At 44.7% G+C, this 22,237-nt stretch overlaps 1 protein-coding gene across 2 annotated transcripts in view; it reads right to left on the bottom strand.

Moving 5' to 3' along the window:
• Nucleotides 1-22,237, bottom strand: part of RIPOR2 (RHO family interacting cell polarization regulator 2) — a 59,747-nt gene that overhangs the window by 6,075 nt on the left and 31,435 nt on the right. The window contains exons 7-18 of one of the 2 annotated variants that reach the window (XM_035317925.1): nt 20,093-20,242; nt 19,105-19,168; nt 15,298-15,341; nt 14,350-14,475; nt 12,309-12,457; nt 11,466-11,595; nt 8,478-9,170; nt 5,210-5,280; nt 3,617-3,785; nt 2,222-2,357; nt 1,185-1,346; nt 416-574 (exon numbers count right to left, since the gene is read on the bottom strand). In XM_035317925.1, coding sequence (XP_035173816.1) covers nt 416-574; nt 1,185-1,346; nt 2,222-2,357; nt 3,617-3,785; nt 5,210-5,280; nt 8,478-9,170; nt 11,466-11,595; nt 12,309-12,457; nt 14,350-14,475; nt 15,298-15,341; nt 19,105-19,168; nt 20,093-20,242 — 2,053 coding nt within the window. Of the gene's footprint in view, nt 1-415; nt 575-1,184; nt 1,347-2,221; nt 2,358-3,616; nt 3,786-5,209; nt 5,281-5,647; nt 5,833-8,477; nt 9,171-11,465; nt 11,596-12,308; nt 12,458-14,349; nt 14,476-15,297; nt 15,342-19,104; nt 19,169-20,092; nt 20,243-22,237 lie in introns of both variants that reach the window. The other variant, XM_035317924.1, reaches the window with a different exon arrangement.

Genomic DNA, 22,237 nt, shown 5'->3' with positions numbered 1-22,237 from the left:
AACTGAGGTGCTGTGATCCCTCAGCTTTGGAGAAGAGCTCAGCACTTCAGCAAACATCTCCACAAAGGATGATGAAAGACTGAAACTCCATCAAAGCTGTGGGCACTGAAAACTTCCTAGGTCTTGGGCCTGGCCCGGCACTATCAGCTGTTTCCTAAAAAGTAACTCTTTCAGTATAGTTTTTTCTCATTCAAATATGGAAACAGAACTGACTGAGGGTGTATCTACATCAGCTCCTTCCCTTTGTTATGTACAAGTGTTTGGGTGCAGTCAGACTTAGTAACCAAGGCACTTCCTTGCCCCCCTTTCCTCCCTCTTTCCTAAAATCATCCTCAGGCCTGAACTGTTTAGTGCTGAGCACAGGAGCATGTCAATGTATTTATACCCCATTAGATGCTACATTTGTATACCCTACCTTCTTTCGCAAGCTGCAGCAAATAGCTTCCAAGATCATTAACACTGTGGCTTGCAAAATAGTTGTAATACTGAAAGACGGTGATGATCTCCGAGGACATGGTGGAGTAGAGGACAGGCTCCGTCCGGTCCAGGATCTGAGACACCAGGATGCGGAAAACTGCAGGCAGCCAGGGACAAAAGGACAGGTTAGTGAGAACAAAGCTGCTGGCATTCCTGCCTGAGTGTGTGGCATGCAGAAAGCTAGCCTCAGACACTGTCCTGGAGAGCAGCAGGGAGGAAAACACTGCCCTGAGCAAATCATCCCTGTTCCAGTCCAGGGAGAGCTGGTCAACATATCTGGAGCTCGAGAGGTGGTACATCCCACCTGAAACAGCAACCTATCTTCAGGTAGACATACTTGAATGCATATGAATTTCATCCCAGTGAAATGTAACAGGGCACAGACATTGCATAGATAGGATTAAGTAAGAGGATTCCTACGTCATGGTATCACTTACAGATCTGTAATTGGGAATATGCTTTCTGATAACCTGATAAAACTTAAAATGACGTTTTCACCATTTTCTCCTATTCCAATCTGATTATTTCAGGCCAAAACTGTTTCAAGAGTTGTTGCATTAGTTTTCAAATGAGACCTTGGAGCCATGCCCAAACAGACCTCAAGGGGTTGGAAAGCAAAGCACTGACAGCTGAGCAAAGCCCAGTACACAACTGTTCTCCATTTTGATGACAGATAGCATTTTTTTTTGTGCAGCAGCAGGTGGTACCTGTTTCTGCAAGTCCTGGACATTCCTCATTCACAGTGGTGGCAAAATTAATATCCAGCTGCTTCATCATCTTGTCTGCAGATGTGTGATACACTCCTGAAGGACCGGTACATTTCATCCAGAAAGCCAGCAGCGACAGCTTCTTGTGGAACTCTGGGATTGCTGGAGGAGAAGACAAAACGAACCATGAAACAATGCTGTGCGCTTAGGAAGCACTGTCTTCCTAAATAGAAAAGGTGATAGGAGTGGAGGAAATCCACCCCATCCCACTGATGGATGGTAGGTCACCCTGTGTCTTTACCTTCACAGAGTCTGGTCACATGCTGACCCCAGATTTGTAATGTGTTGTTTCCTTTTCCCACAGGAATATGTGAGAAAATGTGCTCCTGATCCAGTTCTGGGCACTGATGTCTCATCCATTTAAATACCATGAAATACTAGGGGAAATACTAGGGAATACAAATGGTCTGCTTGAGGCTGGCCCTTGTCCTGGCGTTGCTCTGTGGTCATGGGTAAGTCACTCAATTTTACCTTAATTTTCTGATGAAGTAAATACACCACAGTATATTTACCCATCCTGCCAGAGTGCTCATGAGGGTGAATAACTAAGTGTTTGCCAGACTCTTCCAAGGTATTAAAATAAATGCAACCAACAACAAAAATATCTAAGTAGTTCTCCACAGAACAGTTGGGATAAACTGTTTGAGGAATTGTATTATGCCTTTGATGGAACAAGGCAGATCCAATCTCTCCTCAGGAAAGAGAGGTGGAGGTCAAATTTGGGTGGCAGAGGTGGCAGCATCCCCACCCCACTGCAGCAATCACCCCTGCGCATCACGCAGGATATTTATTTCTGGATAGCAGTGCTTAAGGCAGAATAAGATCAACTTTGGTGACTGCTGCTTCTGTTTGTAACTGTGAGTTGTCCCTTGCTGTGGTGGCATTTCCCACAGTCACAGCGAGCTCTGTGCAGCGATTATTTCAGCAGGCACACATGGCCAAACAAAACAGAGGAAATCCCCTGACTTGTCTCTTACCATCGGTAAGGGAGGTGATGTTCCCCAAGTTCTCGGTGCTGATCTCTGCAATGTTCTCCATCACGAGGATCTGCCTGGACAGCTTATCCAGGAGGTCTCTTGCCACAAATGGTGTTTTGCTGGAGAACACAATTTGCTGATGGAGACAAGCAGGAAAGGAAGAACAGGAGTCACTGAAACCTCAGAACAAAACCTCCAAAACAGCTGCTGCCTGAAGAAGCGCAAAGGTAAATTCATTGCCTGTAATCATAGGATCTCCTTAACCTCAAATGTTTCTAATTTTTGTGATATTTTATGGTCCTGGTTGATATGCATTGTTCCTTCTACTTTTGACATCTATGTTGAGATCCAGACGCCTCGGTAGCCATTTGCATAATTTCTGATTTACACACTCTGGTAAGCTGAAGGATTCTGTCATCATAAAGCTTAAAGCCAGAAAGAAGTATTAGTCTAATTTTCACATAGCATAGGCCACGGACTTCCAGGACGTACCTGCCTGGAGGCAAAACACAGGTTGCTCTTTCTCTGCTCTGTTTCAGCTCTGATCACCTACCCAGCTGCCTGTATTTGCTTGGTGCTTTCCCCTGGACAACACTGCCTGCTGCTGACACCTGCATTTTCTTCAGCAGTCCACTTCAATACCATTCATACGGAATCTGGACAGAGCCCAAGCCTGCCTCCCCCAGCTGCATATTTACAGCATATTCTTTAAGCCAAAGCCGCCTTTTTTCTCATGCTTGTGAGTCAGCAGAGTGTCCAGCTCGGCACTAAGGGTACTGGAATCACGATTGCTCTGTATTGCTTCAGTGGGCCTTTGGAAAAAAAAACTAATATCTAAGGTTGAAGAGTCAAATAGTTGTAAAGAGAAGTTGTGATACGTTTTGATTCAGCAACAAAACCCTGATGCCCTCACTTGCTAGAGCTGCTTGCTGGAGGTTTAAGATCACATTTATTGTGCTTAGGTTCTGACAAACCCTGCTAAAAGGCTGTGCTAGTTAGTCTCGAGTATGAATGGATGATTTTGATCTCCCAGAGAGACTGCTATGTGCTACCTTTGCTGTGGTTTAGACTCTGCAGATGATTCAAAGCAGAGATTCTTCTCCCCCTCACATTTCAGAAATGGTTTTGTTTTTGAGCACCACAGCACTGCCCAGGGCTGGGGCCACAGGCTCCTGCTTTACCACTGAAGACCTGAGATACCTGAACTGGGGAGCAACCTTCTGGCCAGGAGCATCTGCTGGTGAAGCCAGCAGAGGTTCCTCACCCAGAGCAGTACCTGTCCCTGCCATCTGCTGATCTGCACCAGCAGCACCCTCTGCGTGCCCCGTGGCTGGCTCGTCAGTTCTGCTCTGAGCTCTGAGGCCGGGACCGAAACGACAGGAGCTGTTGCGGTACCTGGATGAGCTGCGTGCAATACTGCAGGTGCTTAACTATGGTAATGTCGAGGCTGTCGCTCCCCGTGGTGAGTGGCAGAGGGCTGCCGGCAACGCTGGTGCCGACCCCCGTGTCCTCGGTGAGGGCTTCGCTGAGGTGGCCCCTGGCTTCGGGGTGCTCCGGCCTGTAACTGTGGAGGGAGGAGGAGGTCAGTGGGGGCCAGCGGCTGCCGCGGCAGACAGACACACGCTCACGCAGCGAGACGGGCAACGAGCACGGGAGAAGAGCCGAAAGCAGCGCTCTGGGACCACACAGCCCTCGGAAAGCCAGAAACCTGGTGCTGAAGACATCATGTCACACGTGAGCAGTGGTGCCCGGGTGCAGAGCGGCCGTGCGCTCGGGGGGGGACAGGTCTCTTCCGCGGTGCCCTGGCTCGTTTGCCTTGAGCAACGCCAAGGGGGCCTCTTTAACCTGGGGCTGCTGTTGCACGTTGGTGCAGACCCCAGGAGAAAACACCCATCTGGTGATAAATCGTCTCCCCCACTGGCTAGGAGGAGGCAGCATTACAGCTTGTGCCACCTCAAGCACTGAGCTGCTGAGAGTGGATCGAGGCTCTGGGTGTCTTCCCGGTGCCAAATTTAGGACTCATTGCAGAAGAAAAGGAAAACCACTGCTGGAGGAAGAGACATGATGTTTTCATAGGCCGTTTTAGGCACACTGTGTACAGCTTAGTTTGCCAGTAGTTTCTGTAAGAGGGTAAAGCTGTTCTCACTGTGTTTTAAATCATTACTTCCAACTTTGCCTTGTACAAATGATCCTCCCCGTGTTTAAATGCAAAGCCCAAGGTCAGTCCCCAGGCTTCAAGCGTGCTTGGCTGCAAGTTCCGAAGTGTCAGCACTTGTGATCTTTGCACTGAGTCACACACGCATCTAAAAATGGAAGCAGGAATCCACGCTGCCTGGGGATCAGCCCGAGGGGAAAAATGGGGTTTTAACTTCGACTTAAAGATTTTAGTTAGCTTATCAGTAACTTAAGTTTCTTCTGCTTAAGTTGAATTTATGCTGAAGCGCCTGGATAAAGCCAGATCTTAAATCCACACAGACTGAGCTGAGCTCAGAGTGCCAGTGTAGCAAGCAGCACAATTTTCCAAGTTTTTCTTCCCACCAAGTCTTAGTCTGGAGGGAGACAGCACAGTGAGACGGATGGGAACTGAATGGTCATTGCTTGTTTGTACTCAAAATTGCTTTGAAAAGGCCATGATAAGATGTGAGAAGTATAACTCCCGTGTTAGAAAGCATGGGGTTTTAAGGAACCAACTTTGAATTTTCTTTTTTTCCATGTCTAGTGCCACACGTGTGCCTGTTGGGCTTCGTGTCAGTGCCGAGGATGTAAACATGCTTTTAGGATTTAATGATTGAAACACAGCATCTTAACGGTCACACGACAATGGCAAACCACAACACAAAACAACACAGCTCTTTTTTTTTTTTTTTTTTTTTTTTTTTTTTTTTTTTTTCCCTCAGAAAGACCAGAAGTGATGAAAGAAGGGCAGGTAACACGCAGGGCCATGGACAGAGTACCAGTCATCACTCTTACATTCCAAAGGAAACCTACACCATGCTGCTTAAATCTGGCCCTGTGTTATTGTTATTGACAAGCTTAATCCACTGCAAAGACTCATTCGGCTAGAGAGAAAAGACAAAGGGAGGGGGGGGAAAAACCACAGAGGAATTAGTAATTACATCCAAGGAAAACCAGGTCCAAACCTATGTCAAGGAAGAGGCTCTGCCAGTATTGATGTCAGGTTAATTTAATTTACCCATTTGTTTGGGGGGAGAGGGGGCAGATTGTGCATATTTGAACAGGAAGAAAATCATCCTGGAAGCTAAAGATTTGGTACAGAACAGCCACAGGAAACCCTCAGACCCTATAAACTCCTCAAGGATTAGTCGGTCTTCCTTGAATAATGTGTGCACCAGGATCCTCTGTTAGTGACAAAGAGCTAGGGTATCAGTTTGGCTTAAGCATAGCTGGCACTTACTACAAACTTACCTATTCTTCTCAATCTCAGTGTCTGAAAATACTGAGTCTGCACCTCCTCCACCATTACAAACCTCCTCACCACCACCATCCTCATCATCAAAGTCAGAGGTGTTCAGGAAATCAAAGCTTTCTAAAGCACTTTCAACTGTTAGACTTAAACTGGAGGACCTGCTTCGGGTTACTGCTGGCTTGCACTGCAAAGGCAGAACGAACCAATGAAAACCCCAGATATTAGCTACTACTGAAAGAAAAAAGTAAATGAATGATAAAGCTTAAAACTTTAAAATTCTTCATTTTATTTTTAAAACTTCATTTTATTGGGTATTTCACTTCAAACCTTCATATTCATAGCATACACAATCAAAGCCTGAGGACTAGAAAACCCTTCCCTTCCTCCTCCCCTCCCCATCCTACCCCCTCTCTTCCCCAAAGGAAGACCCTCAAAGGCAAGATTTGGTATGTTTTATAGAACCAAGGAGAACATCTTGAGTCCAAGTGACACAGCTTTCAGCATCCTCCAGAAGGAGAGACGGTAATTAATGTGTTGGAAGGTGAAAAGGAAAGGCACATTCCATAATTTCTGCTACAGGTACAGGAGCTGAGTTATATGTATATATCCAATGGCACTGTTGAATTTCTTCCAGATGCAACTCTAATGGAGCTGAGCCACGAATGAACTTGGTCCCGTATCTGCAGATGGATGAGAGGACTTCTGTGGCCGTTGAAGCCATGTGGCTTATCAAGGAAAAGCCAATCACGCATCAGATGCCTAGGTGACCAGAAAAAGCGGTATTATGACCTGTGAATCAACAGCACCTAGAGAGGGGGAAAGCCTTCCTATCTCACTGCTGGGAAGAAACGTGACTGCAGCCTTACTGGTGCTGTGGAAAGCATCAAAGGCCCCAGTCCCATGTGGCAATTCGTCCAGACGTGTCCACAGACTTGCTTCCAGGGTCACCTTGCAGGAGCAGATGACGAGTCAGTAACTTGAGGGCTCACCCCGTTGTTGGTTTGTGCAGTGACTTCTTACACCTTGAGCCCCACCTGGCTGTCTGACCAGAAACAGCCAGGAGCCAGCGGTGCAGTTCCAGAGCTATGTCTTCCAGTCCCGAGTAAGAGCCAGGACTTTGCTTTGTCTCGTAAAAAATAAAAATAAAAAAATAAAAAAAAATAAAAAAAAAATGGCCTCCGAGTTCAGGCTCAGCTCCTCCAGGCTTGGAGTTTTGTTTCTAATTTGTATGCACAAATTTTATGCTTGATGCCTTAAACTGACCATACAGTCTTTAACTGATCAAACATACTCCACGGCACCTCCGTAGGTGTTGTATCCCACCTGCCCTGCAGCACGGATGGCTTCAGCTACTGTTCATTTTGGGGCTGGTAGTTCAGCTTCTTCAGGCAGGAGCACACAGCGATATGTGGGCTTCTCGTTTTCTGTGCCCGTCTGACATGGCCAAGAGGGCTTTCTTCAGCTGCAGCTGGATTCCAGCTCCACCTTTTGGCATGGGGAGCCCAGCGCAGCTGCTGCGGGTGCTGAGTGTCAGTCTGCAAGCCGGTCAATAGGCCACATGCAGAGAGTAGATCTGGAAGAAGTGGCCATCTCTGGTGTGCAGGAATTCTGTCTGCACACGTCTGTCCTCTCTCTCCCCCCATCCCGTGCCTGTCCCTTTGTGGCTTCTGATAAAAGGAATGTGAATGAACAGTCTCTGTTGTCCCTCTGCTGTTTGGACAGCTGACCTCTTTGGTACAAGCTGCAGAGCAGTCACGATGTTAAAAAATAATAAGCAATGGTAGCTTGGCCTGCTTGAACTTAACTGGGGATATAGTGCAAGGATCAGGGGCTGCAGGTTGTCAGAAAAAATAAATACTTAATCTGGGGAACTACCATACAGCTGCAAACACTGATGGAAACAAAGATGTTAACAAAGTGTTTTTCTCTGTGTGTTTTTTTTTTTTTTTTAATTTTTTTATTTTTTGAAAAAGATAAATGCCTTCCTTTCTCTTCAGCCATGTTTTTAAGCGATGAGGTTTAAATGACTGGCAGACCAACTTGCATATGAATATGAAGCATTTGAAATGATTATTTCCCATATAATACTCTTTGCACAGTACTGCGTCGTGAGTTATTATTCATGGGGGAGATATGAGTCACAGTGATTGGCAGTAAACATTATCAACACACATGCAAAACCCTCTACTTCTGTCTTCAACATACTCTGGTATAAAGACAGGATGTCTCTCACTTTAAAAATGGATGGGGAAAAAAGGAAAAGGCTTGCAAAAAAGCCTAGGCAAGGTAGGAATGGCAACGTTCAGGGAGACTCGTACGTCTAAATTGGTTTGGCAATTTAGAAAATTCAGCTTCTACGGTTACAAGGCCTGATCCTCAGCTGGTGTAGTTTTGCACAGCTCTACATAAGTTCAGGGGTAGTATGTCAAACTACACCCACCAAGGATGTGACCCGTAGATTTTAAAGGCAGAAGATTGGCTACAATCTGATCTCCAGTATGGTACAGGCAGCAGGTTCTCACATGGTTTCTTCAGAGAAGGGATTAATTTAATTAACCCTCTGCCATTGTGCCTTTTTTCTCTTTCCCCTGGGTTTCCAGTAAAGTAAAAAATCCATTGCTTGTGGATACAAGGCTATGGTCAGCACATTGCAGACACAAGTTTAAAACTACAACACTGTGAAGGGATGCTCCAAGAGGAGCAAATCTATTGCTACTGAGGTATTTTACGGATCTCCAAAATGTCTACTTTGTTGTTTGTGAGGAATGAGAGGAGATTCTACCCTGCTCAGATTTTCTTTAGGGTAGTATTTTCTGAAAACGTACTCACTTTTAGGATGTCATCCAGATGCATCACTTCCTGATCCAGATCCTGAAACTCTTTATACTGCTCTTTATGTGGCTCAAGAGCTAAGAGAAGCCCTTGCAAGGCTTCTTCAATGCTTCCATCCAGATAAGACTTGTATCCTTCTGATTCCCCACTAATGGATCCCTCACACGGAAGCCTCTCCAGGGTCATGGGCACCTCTGCGGACGTGAGCCTTTTTACCAGCTGCTTCGTGATGTTGCCCTCATAGGTATCCAGCTCCACCGGCTTTAGCTCTGAACCTTCATCCGTCTCCTGCAGGAGGGACACCGGGACATTTGTCTCTATAAAGACACGATCGCTCCCAGCATCGGAGGTTTTTCGGCAAACTTCAGAAGCCGCCCTGGGGACGGCCTTTTTCTCCGTCACTGCTGCCTCTCCCTGGGACGGCCGGTCCTTAGGCTCAGGGACAGAGTCTCTGCGGGAGTCACTGCTGCTGCAGTCCGGGCTTGAGCTCTTGGAGGAAGACTTGAGAGCTCGGCGTTGGGTGGGGGTGGCGGCGATATCGGGGCTGGAGCTGACGTGAGCAGAAGAGGACCCCGGTGAGTTGGCAGGGGGCATTTGGTCTTCATAAGGCAGGTCGCCAAAAGTGAAGGAAAGAGGCCGCTTCTCAGTGGTTGCCGTGCCATTTTCAAAGACGTCATCTGGCAAGTTTGACTGAAAAGATAATTGAGAAAGATAAAATGTTTTTTGTGCCTAGATGGAAAGAGAAAGAAAATATACTGTGTTTCCAGAAAGGACAAATGCAAGGAAAAAGATTTGAGAAGCATTCAAGACTTGAGAGATGGGGGAAAAAAAAAAAACAAAAAACAAAACACATTTCAAATCCAACTTGTGCTTGCCTCTGTCACAACCCCTGACTTCAGCAGGAGTTCTGCTGGGCAGCTCGAGTTTAGCATCTCTTTTGAGACAGGGTAAGCCAAGAACTTGGTAAGTGTGTCCCAGAACACAGACCCAGGCACCACTGCTCTTAGCAGGTTGACTCTAGCATCAGTTCTGGGGCACTGCCCTATTTCCTACAGGACAGCTCTCCATGCTGGGGTTGCACTTAAGCTACCTTGTCTGCATTTTCATACCTGTTTATTTTTCTGTTGTGTTTATTTTCTGATAGCAATCCCTAAACTGTAAAACAGGCTGCTCCAAAAGTTTTTCCAGTGTCATGGCATTTTGATAGTGATATTGCTGTGCTATTTCTTTATGTTGAAAGTATGTTCTGCATGTGGCATGGGTATCTCTACTAGCTGTGGAACACGAGCTACAGAAAAGTCATGTTCAACATCAGTTTCTTCTGAAAGGAAACAGAAGAAATCGTGTGGTGGTGTGTTCACCAGGACACTGATCACTTAGGAGACAAAAACTGGCTGAGCTATGGGTAAAACTCACTGCAGGTGTCACAGCCTGCCTATGTCACCTACAAATTTTGTTTTAATGAAATATTGCCTCATGTTAAATTCTCTTCCTGCACATTGGAGAGAGTTATAACATTTCTTCTGTCTTCTTCCCTGTCATCAGGTTTGAACCATCTCAGAGTTGTAGTACAAATCCTTCTATTATTTTATGCAATTTTTAGAACAGAGGAAAAGCAAAAAGCAGTAAGGAGCGAAAATACGAGAACCTATCTGGAGCCAGAATGTAATAAATCAAAGCCTGCAATTTCACACTGATGGGTTCTGAAACAACTTTTAGCCTTCACTACGTGGCAAACACACACAAAAGCACAGCACAGATGAACACAACTTCTATTTTGCTGACAATTTGCTGGAAGAAAATATAGGCATTCATATGTTGGCAAAGGACACAAGGTTAAAACGTCCAAAACTTGCATCATTTTCCCAGCAGTTTTTTTTCCCTAAACATACTGATACTCAGAGTTTCATTTCTTCTTTTCCCCCACATGGGTCTGCTTTCAGCCTCTCCTTTGCTGCTGAAAGTCACGTTACTCAGCAAGCATCTAACATCAATTTGTATGGCAGCACATCTTTAAAAATATCATGTTGGCTTGTACTCCTGCCCTGCTCTCCTCCCCCACATGGTTGGCTTCTGACCATTATCCCTGTAGACACCAGGAGGAACTTAGATTTAATGCGAGCAGCATGGGCTCACAGTCACGTTCTCCCCTTCCATCAGTCAGCAAAATGAGCGAGTTGCAACAGAGAGCAGCACACGAAGCATGCGTGGGAACAGAGATGCCACATGGGGACTGAAAAACTCCTTCACCAAACAGAAACCAGGACTCACATATAGCTCTAGCCCTGCTTTTGGGCTTAGCCTGAGCGATGGCAGGTCACTAAAAGAGCGACTGCGCCGAAGCTTGTCAAAGAAAGTGTCTTGCAGAGCATCTAAGATTGCCAACTTTGGCCTGTCTTGCAGGGGATGCAGCCATTTCTTCAGCAGTTAAAAGCAAACAGGGTGTGAGGAAGGGCAAGTTAATTGAATGCTTTGTAGCAGAGTACTGAAATTACAGGCATGGGACGTAACACTTGTAAAATTCATATCTCTACAGATGGCCTATTCAGCTTAATGCACAGACCTGATTAAGCATTCAGAGTTTGATTCATGCAAAATGCAAGAGTACCTTATGAATCTCTTTGGTACAAAGGCAAATTTTACCAAGGCATACATTAAAAATAATAGTGCTGTAATGGTTGGTTAACTACCGTTACAAAATGAACACGCATTTTATAAAGTTTACTCAAGTCTTATAGCAGTCAGGCAAGAAGAATGGATGTGCTGTAGTTGGCCATACGGTGCCTCAAGGATGCCAGGATCATGGTCACCTTCTTTTAGGATTAGCAGCTAGAATTGCATTGCACTTGCTTTGTAAGTATTTGAAAGGGTAGCCTGCTGAAGCCAGGGGAAAAAGCGTAGATGTGTAAAGCAATGAAGCGTTTGCAGTGTTTGAACTGCTCTAGGGTTTCTCGTTACATAAACATGAAGCTAAGCAGGGCTTACAAAGAATGAGTGGTCCTTGAAGGTTGGCGTTTCTGGAGTGCCTTGGCTGTACATGGACATTCTTCTCTGGAGAGCAGATGCCTTGCTCACATTTCCTGTGGAGGGGGTCAAGTCTTCAACATCGAAGGGGCTGCAGACACACAGGCAGGAAAAATAAAATTGTTAGGCTGAATGAGAAGGAATTTCAGGTCCAGGGAAAGAATTTTTTGAAAAGGTGGTTTATTAGCACATCAAAACCCAGAGGTAGCATGCTTTTTTTTTTTCAACTGAAGTGTTTAAAAGAAAATGTTGTTAATTAGACAGCAGGCTCAGAAGTGTGTTTTTCATTTTTGATAAAAGCATTTTACTCTCAGAAATCATTTATGTAGTGTTGTCTGATATAATTCTTCTCACACGGAGAGTATTCTTAGATCTGAGTTGTCAAGCATCATCCATGATAATGAGAGAGGTGCTCTACTGATAACAGAGCTGCTGCATTATAAAGGAAACCAGTTGCTGTTCTTGCTGGCTTCATGTTTATTGCATTACAAGAAACAGCATACATGACTGTAAAAGTTAAATGCTTCTTTAGAAGCGACAGTCACCTGTTTCATTAAGAAGCACTGAAAATGGGGTTTGAATCCTAACACTGTCAGCTCACCCATGCCTACCAATGCAGGTGGACAACACCAAGAGACTTCCCACCACCTCAGGCCATGTATGAAGTCCACAAAAGCCAGCTTTTAAACCACAGTTTCTTCTACAAGGATTGAAGAGACCACATAGACCTTTTCTGTTCAGCTGATTTTTTTTAAAAAAATAATTTTACTTCACCCAGAGACCACCCAACCTGTTTTTACTTACTACCAGGTGATTTCAAGGTTCAGCTTTATTGTGCCAAGGTCATTGATGTCTACTGCAACCACCTGAGGTCGAGCTGCGAACAGGTCTTTTGTTTCACAGGTTACACTTCCCACAAGGATGTGAGTAGCAAGTCCCTTCACTTCTGTGACCTGTAAGAGAGAAGAACAGGATATTTAGGACTATACAAGGTATTGTAACCCTTAATTACAAGGCAATGGTTTTGTTTATCCTGGCCTGTACTCCTTGCTAAAAGGCTTCTAAGATATGAATATTTGTTGCTTCTCTGGGGAAAATAGATTGTTGTTGTTGTTGTTGTTGTTTGTTTGTTTTTTACTAAGTGTATGGCTGCATATAATTACGCTTACAAAATGCAGGTATATTTTATTTATTATGATTGTCAGAAGAGAAAACCACACTAGCTCAGACCAAGGGTTATCCAGTTGTGTATTTGGTATTTTGCAGTGAACATAAGCAGAACTTAAGACTAATAACAGGCACAGAGTATATGGTGTTTTTCCATCTAATACTCTCCCAGCAATAGACAATTTTATTGTCGGGATATCTCCTGAGGTAGCTTGCATATGTAGTTAACTCCCAAGGGAGCTCTTGTCTATTCATTGCCTGTAACTCTGAACCTATCCAACTGTTTTCATTTGCAATGGTCTTTGGTGATGATTTCCACAAATCTGTTAGTAGGGAACTATATATGCTTTTATGGTAAGAGTAGAGCACAGTACTATTCAAACTTGCATGTGTATAAATCTATCCCTGCCTGAAAATTCAGAGGGACGATTATATGTGCAGCTCACCTACAAACAAATCTTAGGCTATTTACTTGAAAGTCAGTTCCTGAACCTTCATTGTGAAAGCATTTATAGAGAGCCCATAAACGAGTGAGAATTTACATGTTAACCTTTACTGGGGCTCTTGTTTATAGCTCTTGTGCTACAGGAAAGTGTTCTCACTAATCCTTCCACCTTAAATCTGTATTGTTAAATTTAGGAGAGTGACTCACCATGTGCTACAGCTTGACTTTCTATGCAAATCTGCCGTCTGGCACATCCAGGATTATTTTGTTGGTGTTTTGAAACTGCTTTTTTTTTTTTTCCTTTTTTCTTTCTTTCTTTTTTTTTTTTCACTGCCTGAGTTGGACATTTCCCTTGATTTTGACTTTCAAAACACTCATTAGGCTTCACCTGTCTAAGCAGGAACTCCTGGACTAATTATTAGCAGCAGTTTTTAGACAGGAATCAGGGAATTAACATCTCTGGATTGGAGGTATATTGGTAGGAAAGCACATGAGCATGTGGATTTTTTAACCAGAAGAGAACCCTGGGGAGGTCTGGGGCAGTAAGGGAATGGAGCAGTGGTGGAAAAACTCCTGTCTGGGAGGAAAAGTTGGGTTGCAAGTGTTGTTCTTTCCCTATGGGACAGGGCATGGAGACTGTAGGCACTAAGAAATTTTTGGAACTTCTGAGTTCTAGAAAGCTGCAAAAAATATCAGGTGCACAAGTTTGTGTAGTGCTCCTGTTTGTGCATGGTGCTGGGGTTGGACCTCAGGACTATCTTAGCTCATGCCCAACTGTCCCCTATGTGCATTTGAACTGTTTTTCTCCAGATGAACAGATGCTGCTCTCTTACCTGAGCAGCATTAGCAAATTTATCAGCAGTGGACTTTCTTGTTTTGTTTTTGTTGTTGTTTTGCTGAATGCTGTTAACAAACTGGTTTCTAGTTTTCCCTTGCTTTGGTGCAAATAACTAAGAGCTGCTGGAAAGTGACGTGAGGCAAGGGTTGTGCCAGTAAAGCCACCAGTACAGGGAGATGACCCCTCCCACAGGGCTCCCAAACTGATCAGTCTTGTATCACCTAGGATCAAGCAGTCCTATAGCACTTCATTTTAGTAGATGTGTTGGAAATGTTAATGATGATGCATTTCCAAAGTTTCATGATTTACTTCTGTATTTCTGCTGATGGTACATGTAAAGGCAGCAGCCTCTTGGCTTCTGCCTTGCTTGCAGGCAAAGGAGTTAGCATGCATACCTTAATGGAGATCAGCCCAACAATGAGAGGGAGGAAAACCATTTCTTCTCCATCCCAGCTCTGCTTGCCATTCACCTCTATTTTGCCTTTCAGTTTCCATCGCTGGCGACCATAACGCATGAAAATCTGAGAAAGCAAAGTCCTCTTATTATCTTGAGAAATCTACTCTCCTGATGCACAAGTATCAGAAACAGAATTGGGGAAAGGGTCTGAAATAGGTTTGAAGAGTTAGTGCTGTAGGTGCTGCCCTTCTGCTTCCCATCAAGCCAGGAGGAAAAGGTCCATGCATGCAGTAGACTGGGGACAAATGCATTGATTGAGACAGCTGTGAAGTGCAGGCTGGGGGGATTTGTAATCAAGCTGCTGCAAATTCCTTGCAGGTACAACTCTGTTCTGGACAGAGCTGGAGGCTTTTATTCTAATCCCTCTCCAATGAACCTTTTCTTGATGTTCTCCACTGGAGCATTGCAGTGACCTGAGATACTGACACAGCTTCACAGCGTGTAGCACTGGGGTCTCGAGAAATGGTGATTCTGTCTTTCTGCTGCTCTACTTGATGATGGAGTAAAGCCTCAGCATCCAGTAAAGGATGCTTGCAAGTACTTCTTCAATTTGATCTGCATGCATGGGATGAAGCATATGCTTTTTCTTCCAGAGGAATTAGAAATGTTTGTCAAGAACAAGATGGTGAGAAGCATGTCCTAATTCTGGGAGAAATAAGGCTTTTTGGTTGTGACTATATATATATATATATATATTTTTTTTTTAAAAAAAAAGCTTGTAGTTCATGGAGTAGCTAACACCCAGTGAGAGTTTACAGGAAAGCTAACAGCTGTTTCTTAGCGTGTAGATGTCCGTAAGTTTTATTCACCACGGAGTACAAAGTGACAGAAATCTGCCACCCATTTAATTCCTTTGCTATCAAACCAGAAACCAAGCGTGGCATACCTCATACTGATCCCCGGGGCAGAGCCGAGCGAAGCCAGCCAGACCTGGGGAGGAAAGACACGGAGCAGCGGTCAGAGTGGTATGCAGCCCCCCAGGACACCCCAATCTCACTAGGTGCCAGGCAGCTGCTGTGCTGCGACAGGAGAGGGCAGCAGCCTGCACCCTGCAGTGACGTGTGGGTTTTATTTCCTCTATTTTATACCAAAAAATAAAAAAAATAATTGCATTGTGGTTTTGTGCATATCAAAGATTTGCACTTCCCAGCTTTTTTTTTTTTTTTCCCTCCAGGCATAATTCTCTCTCTCTCTTTTTTTTTTTTTTTAATAATAATTATATATGAAAAAAAGAAGAAGAAACAGCTTCCTGATGTCATCTGGCTTCAGAAACCAATCTTAATGCCCTGACTATTGTGAGGCGTAGGCAAGCTGCTGATTATCATGCAGTGCTTGCTGCTTAACCCAAATCAGACCGAGCTATGCTTTATAACACAGGCTCCTTGTTGGAACTTCTTAACAGAAACACAGCGAGAGGGGCTCCTTCTGCTTGGTGCATCCATAACAGGATCATTGCCACGCTACCTGAGTGTCTTTCAGCTGTAACTACATCAGGAGCCATGGCTGACATCTGTAACACAAGATCTCTCCTGCTTTTCCCCAGAAGGGTGAGGTAGTGCAGCAAAGCACTTGTGGCATATGTTTGGGAATTTTTCTTAAAGGGATGTCATGATGCTATTTCTATATTGGCACTGTGAGTACAAAATGGAAAGTTTCCTAGGGCTTGTGACTCCCGAAATCCCAGGGAAGTCACAGTCGCCATCCTGGCCTTGCGATCTGCTCTTCTGCAGGATGCAACGGGCTGCTTTCCAGTCACCTCATCCTCTCTTCCCTTCTACCTCACAGATCTCATTTGGTTGCTATTGCACTCGTTTTGCTATTAAAAAATAAATAATTACTTCATTTTCTTTTGCTGCTCAGTCTTACTGCAGCCACAGATATTTTTGTAATCTATCAGACTCTGCCTGCAGTGCTGCAACACGCAGAGAAATTAGTCTGCAAACATGCATAAAGTCACGGCAGAAATGAGAATTACATTTTTTGGGGTCTTTGGACTGCATGTATCCTAAAATGCCATGGCCTAATATATATAGGCGTGTTAAAATCAGCACAAGATGAACCCTAGTGTTGACTTTATTTACTGGGCTACAGCTGGGCTATAGGACCACCTTGATCCCTGTACACAGCCATGGCCCATCCCTGCGATCTTCTGATCCTTCTCTTTTATTTATTTCTTTGACCAGAAAACAGTTTTCTTCACTCATCTTATTGCTTAGCAGAACAGGGAGGCCTTTGCTCAGAGCTCATATTACCCATTCCTTTCTAATTTATTTACTGTTTATAAATAATTGAAACTTACTAGCGCTCTGCTGCTGCTCCTCTCTCCCTAGGCACGCTTTTATAAGGGAATTTGATCTCTGCTGGGACACATCACTGAGAGCATCTGAGGAAAACAAAAGGCCCTTTCTCTGCTCAGAGGATGGGGAGGGGGGGACGCAGCCTGGGGCTCCGTGCACGGGGTGTGTGGAGCCGAGGCCTGCGTGCGGTGACCAGCCCTGCCAGGCACCATTTTGGGCCGGGGGGCGCAGACGGTGGGGTGGGAGCTGGGTCTAGAAATGGGCTCTCGAGGCTGTTGGTGCTGCTCAAGGCTCTCCAGCCTGATGAAGGGGAGGCTGTTGGACCAGTGTATTGCTCTGAAATGGCTGAATGTTTCACCTTCTGCTGCCCTGGTGCTTCAGAGTGGCATAGGTGCCCTTCCCTGTGCATCAGAACAGGGCGTGCAGCTTCCATACAGGGACTTCTATGGCCCCATACTGGGTTTTCCTATTAAATTTCAACACTTGACTAATCCTGAGCAGCAATCTAAGCCTGCTGGCAAGGTTATTATCTTCATTTTGAAAAATGATTAGACTCTTTAAAATTATATATAACACAAAAGCAGCGTGGGCCCCCTACTTCCTGACAGTGCTGTGTGGGTTGGCTTGCTTTCAGTGTGTGCGATGGAGGACACAAAATAAAAATAACTGTCACTGGAGTGGCTGGGAACAGATAAGCTTGGGGGAGAGGAACACTTTGATTTTAACATTAGATCTTAACACTAGCTGGATGTGCCACAGTGCAACGAAAGGGGGAAGCTTGCTACGTGATCTCTAGGCTTTTGTGCTAGAGCTGCTCTGAGCTGTGCCAAGAGCAAAGGCTGCATTGTCCTACTGGATTCCCATTCCTAGGCAAAATTATCTAGACAGAAATTCTAGGTGTCCTAATTAGAGAAAACTTCATGATACGGCATTTCTCTTTGCTATTTTCTAATTTGGGCTCCTTCATGTTATGAGAACTGTGTTTCAAGGTGGCTGTTGTCTGTGGTTTCTTCTCTGCTCCTGCACCTGAGCACAGCGCCTGGCTTCTCTGCAGCACAAGGGCTTTGCTGGAGGACTTGGGCATGCAAGAGAGAAACAGCTCCAGACCTTTTCAGCCCAGTCACTCGTGGTGCCCCAATGTCTTCTGCAACAAGTCCTGCTGCCATAAACTCTAAGTTGTGCTGCATTCACAGCACATAAGGAAAAACCCTGAGGGACGTGACCTGGTGCAGTTCCCTTTCTGCACTGCATGGCCTTGAGTTTGCTTCACTGTGTCCACACTGCACTGCTGAGGGATTCTGTATACAAACGTGTGGCTCCATCTCTGTGTGTTCATCTGGTAACTTCGCATCTATGCATCTTTGTCTTTCCAGTAACTGAGTGGGGGCTTTAAAATGTAAGGTTTGGTGCTCTGGGATGCAGCTAGGAGATCTACAAAAGCTCCTGCACTTGTTTTCTCTACGATGGGAGCACGGGGTGAATAATTTTAACTTGATCTAAGCTAGATCACGTCTCATGCACTGCAACTGTTGGACACAGCTAACTCCCATGTGTGACAGGGCAGGCAGAGGCAAAACCCTGTGTAAGATTTGTGAGCTCTAAAAAGTCTGTCATCAGTACTTCAGTTGGAGAATTAAGAGTGCATCAGTGTTTAGGTCCTGATTTTTTTAAAAATTATTTTTATTATTTTTACAGGACTATTTTCATGCCAGTGATTGAAGAGGGAAATGAAATCCAAAAAAGATCCCCCCATGATCACTTATTTAAGAAATGTTACAGAAATAACATCATCAGTGATGCCTAGTGATTCACTGCAATGGGCTTCAAGTAAAACTGATTGATTCCACAATATTAAAACCCATAAAGACAAGGAGTAAAACATGCTACCATAGAGTTATCTAGGTGTTTTAGTGGCAAACTACCCTTGGGTCTTTGTTTTTTTACACTTGCTTAAAAAAGGTTGTAGTGAAAATTGGGTAAAGGACGGGGAAAGAGACACAGTCAAATTAAGAAAGTATTTTGAACTTCAGCTCTGTAGGTATTCACAATTTCCTACCGATCTTCTCAAATGGTTGTGGAGATAGAGGCAACAGGTGCAGCAGCCTTCAAAACTGAATCACTTTGGCTGTTGGGAGGAGTGTTTAGGGAGCCTAATTAGCACATCTCCCTTGAAAAGAAAAATCATCATCTCAAAATTTTCTCTGTAAGCTTTGATGTTCCTAGCTCTGCAAGCCTTTCCAGTGGGCAGAGGTACAAGTCAGGGTTTGAAGGCTCAGCAAGTGGTGCAGTGAGGGAAAAGCACACCTATTATAAGTCCATATAAAACTAGTACATCTCAGTGCCCTCAGTAACAGACTTCTGCTGTTCAAAGAAAGGAAATGTGAAAAGGCAATTACCTTTCATCTTGATGCAAAACTCCCCCAGTAGGTTTTCCAGCTCTGCTTCTATGGTACACATGTTCTGTGTTGGAAGACAGAATAGTGAGGTCAAACAAACTCTCTTTTTTTTTTTTTTTTTTTTTTTTTTTTTTTAAGGTCTATTTGGAAATAAAAGTTTCTGTTACGCAGATGAAAGGCATTTTGCAATAAAACCAATATGCCAGAGCTACCCTTGCTGTTTAGCTAAATCTGGCCCTAAAAACAACATGTGAGCTATGCCTGCTTGCACCGAAGCTGAATGTAACCTCGTGCTCTTCTGTTGCTCTCTAATCCCCGTGTTGGCAGCACCCAGTTGTGGCCCTTGCAGTGTAACCCGGTCACTGTCCCAGTCCTTTCCAGCCAGGATGTGTGCCAGCAGCAGCTCCGCGCCAAAGTGGCTCCCAGCATGTTGTTAATCTTTCAAGAAACGTGGACTACATTAAGAAAAAAAAAAGACTGCAGGAGGTGGGTACTGGACCCCCTCCAGCTCTTCCTTCAGATCGAGGAAGGATGCCACGGTTTGTGTGCTGTGATGTTTGCAACACTTAGACCCTTGTTAATTTACTGCCTGTTTAATAAAATAGGTGGTGACCACAGCAAGTAACACTGGATGGGATGCAGCAGGTATCTGCTTGTTCCAGCCAAACTGCCACCCTGGCATCTGTGGGGTGGGAGGGAGCATATATAGCTGCAACATATGTAGCTTCGGGGCAGATTTACTGCTTAACGTGCAGTGGTTCCTGGGTATAACCCTGGTCTTGTGGATCATAATTAATATTTCAAGGAGCTCTTTGGGCTCATGTCATCCATCTTTATATCAGGCATTCACCTGAAGATAAATTTAAAAATAATAATCCTTCTTCACCAATTTTGCTCTTAACTCCTTTATCTCATTGAAGCCAGTGGCAAAGTTTCCATGGTCTTCCAACAGTGCAAGAGCAAAACAATTGAACTAACAAAGATATACCTCAGTGTACTCCTTGTAACTCCTGTTGATTTCAGTTAAACTCTCTCGAGCTGCTTTGCTGGCAGGAGACATTGCAAAAGCTTGCTTCATTTTGCTTGCACCGTCGCAGAGACGTCTTTGGATACAATAGGCTTCATAAAGCTCATCCACCTGGAGGGAACAACAAGGTCATATTGAAACAAACAAACAAACAAACAAAACAAGAAAAAAAAAGGCAAAACAAAAAAACACAACACCAGAGAACTCAACAAAATAAAGCCAACGAAGTGAAATAGTGTGTGATGCAAGGAAACGAAGCCAAACAAGTGGTAAACCATTAGATCCAGGGCGAGCAAATGAAGCTGTGATACTCTTACAGTTGACACCATGAGATAAAAATAACTTCTGCTGCAAAAATCTCATTACAGCAACAGTAGATGCTGTCAGCAATTCACCTGCTTGCCCTGTGCATGCCTTTAGCCTTCCCCCCTCGTCTGGGACATGTCCAATTGCAACTGTATGGCAGGAATGCAGCAAGCTTCTGAAATGTCTTGGTGTGGAAGAGCTCTTTCAGTGGCACGTGCAATGCCCAGACTGCCAAATGGGAGCAGACACATTAAAAAGCACATTTATCAGGGCCAGCAATGCCTTTGGTATTGCTAACACGAGCCGTGGGTTGAGACTAATCCTCCAGAACTAAGAGATGTAGCCAGAATCAGGAAAGGTTTAGGAACAGCTGATGTCAAATTAAGAAAGTATTTTGAACTTCACCTCCACAGACACTCACGTAACTTTTTAGTGACTTCCTTCAGTCCTTGGTATGATGTAGACACCAGACATCTAGAAGGCAGCTCTGGAGGTTTTGCAGAACTTGGTTGCATATAATTTATAGTCTCACCCGGATCTAGCTTCAGAGTGCAATGGATTTGTGTGTCTCATGCTTTGATTTTCCTTTTCCCTCTAACCCCTGCACTGAAGGTGTATGTTTACTCCATCCAAACTGTTCAGTGGGCATCTGCAATGGTATAACTTCATCTATACAAACTTAAGCTGCTAGATGCAGGAGACACAGGCTTTCTAATCTGAATTTATCAGGGTGAGGAGGGAGAAAGGAAGAGAGAAAGATATATCTTCTGATGACCCTTCTAAGATAGGATATTTGGTTTTTACCTAGAATAACCATTTCCCTTCATTCTTTCTGACATCAAGTGGCTGCCCCGTGCACCCTGGTGCTTGCTAGTGGGTTTTCACAGCACAATTTCTCTCTGTGAAACCTTCCAGTGCCTTGGCTTCCTAAGTCTGTGACTGTTTTGCTGTGTTAGGAATGATCCTGATGCAACCATCCAGGTGTGCTGTGATTCCCACTTTCCCAAGCCTGCTTAACCTCCAGCAGAAAGTGTCACCTCCTATTTGGAGCAGGACTGCTCTTCCTGACAGTTTCAGAGCATGACGTTGATTTTTATAAGGTGAACGTGGACTCCTGATGGCTGGAGCCCCTAATGAAGGTTCTCCAGCCAGCATGAGAACTGCTTTGCAGGTGAAACAGTGCATCGAGGAGTTATGGAAGTGCTGGCAGCATTTTGCCATTTCAAAGTTACAGGGAAAAGCTTCTTGGAGTCATATCCACTACTATTTCCCTTACAAGTCTGCACCGCTCCCCATGCGAAAGACAGCTCCTATAAATAGCTGTCCCTTGGTATTTACTCCTGCTGTTAGTGTAGAGAGTTGACCTGGGGCTGCCGTCCTGCGTGGTGGGGATGCACTTGTCTACCCTGACAGACGAGCTCTCTGCTCCTCACGTCCCATTTTAGGGACAGCGGGTGCCCTCGTTCAGCATGGCACAGCCTCCTGCCAAAAGAGCCCTCCTCCAGGGCTTGCTCAGGAACAGCGGTGTGCCGCCACCTGAGCAAGACCGTGAGTTTTAATGCCATGCACCTCTGCTTTTCCTGCCTCCGTTGCTGTGGGTTACAGAAAGTGAACTAATGTGCTCGGCTGACCAGCGCTACCTCTCGCGTTTGGTGCTTTTCGTTCCTATTATAAGCACAGAAACCATTAGCTCTGAGCAGCTGGAGTGGGAAGGACGTGAATGGAAATGTTCTTCAAGCAATAATTTTGCCATTCATGTTGCCAGCAAGGGAGAAGGTGGTTTGGGGAACAAATTTTCAG

Source organism: Oxyura jamaicensis, chromosome 2 (assembly GCF_011077185.1).
Source record: "Oxyura jamaicensis isolate SHBP4307 breed ruddy duck chromosome 2, BPBGC_Ojam_1.0, whole genome shotgun sequence".
In the NCBI taxonomy this organism is placed as follows: domain Eukaryota; kingdom Metazoa; phylum Chordata; class Aves; order Anseriformes; family Anatidae; genus Oxyura; species Oxyura jamaicensis.
The sequence above is the reverse complement of the archived record's forward strand: the minus strand, read 5'-3'. Positions and strand labels throughout refer to the sequence as shown.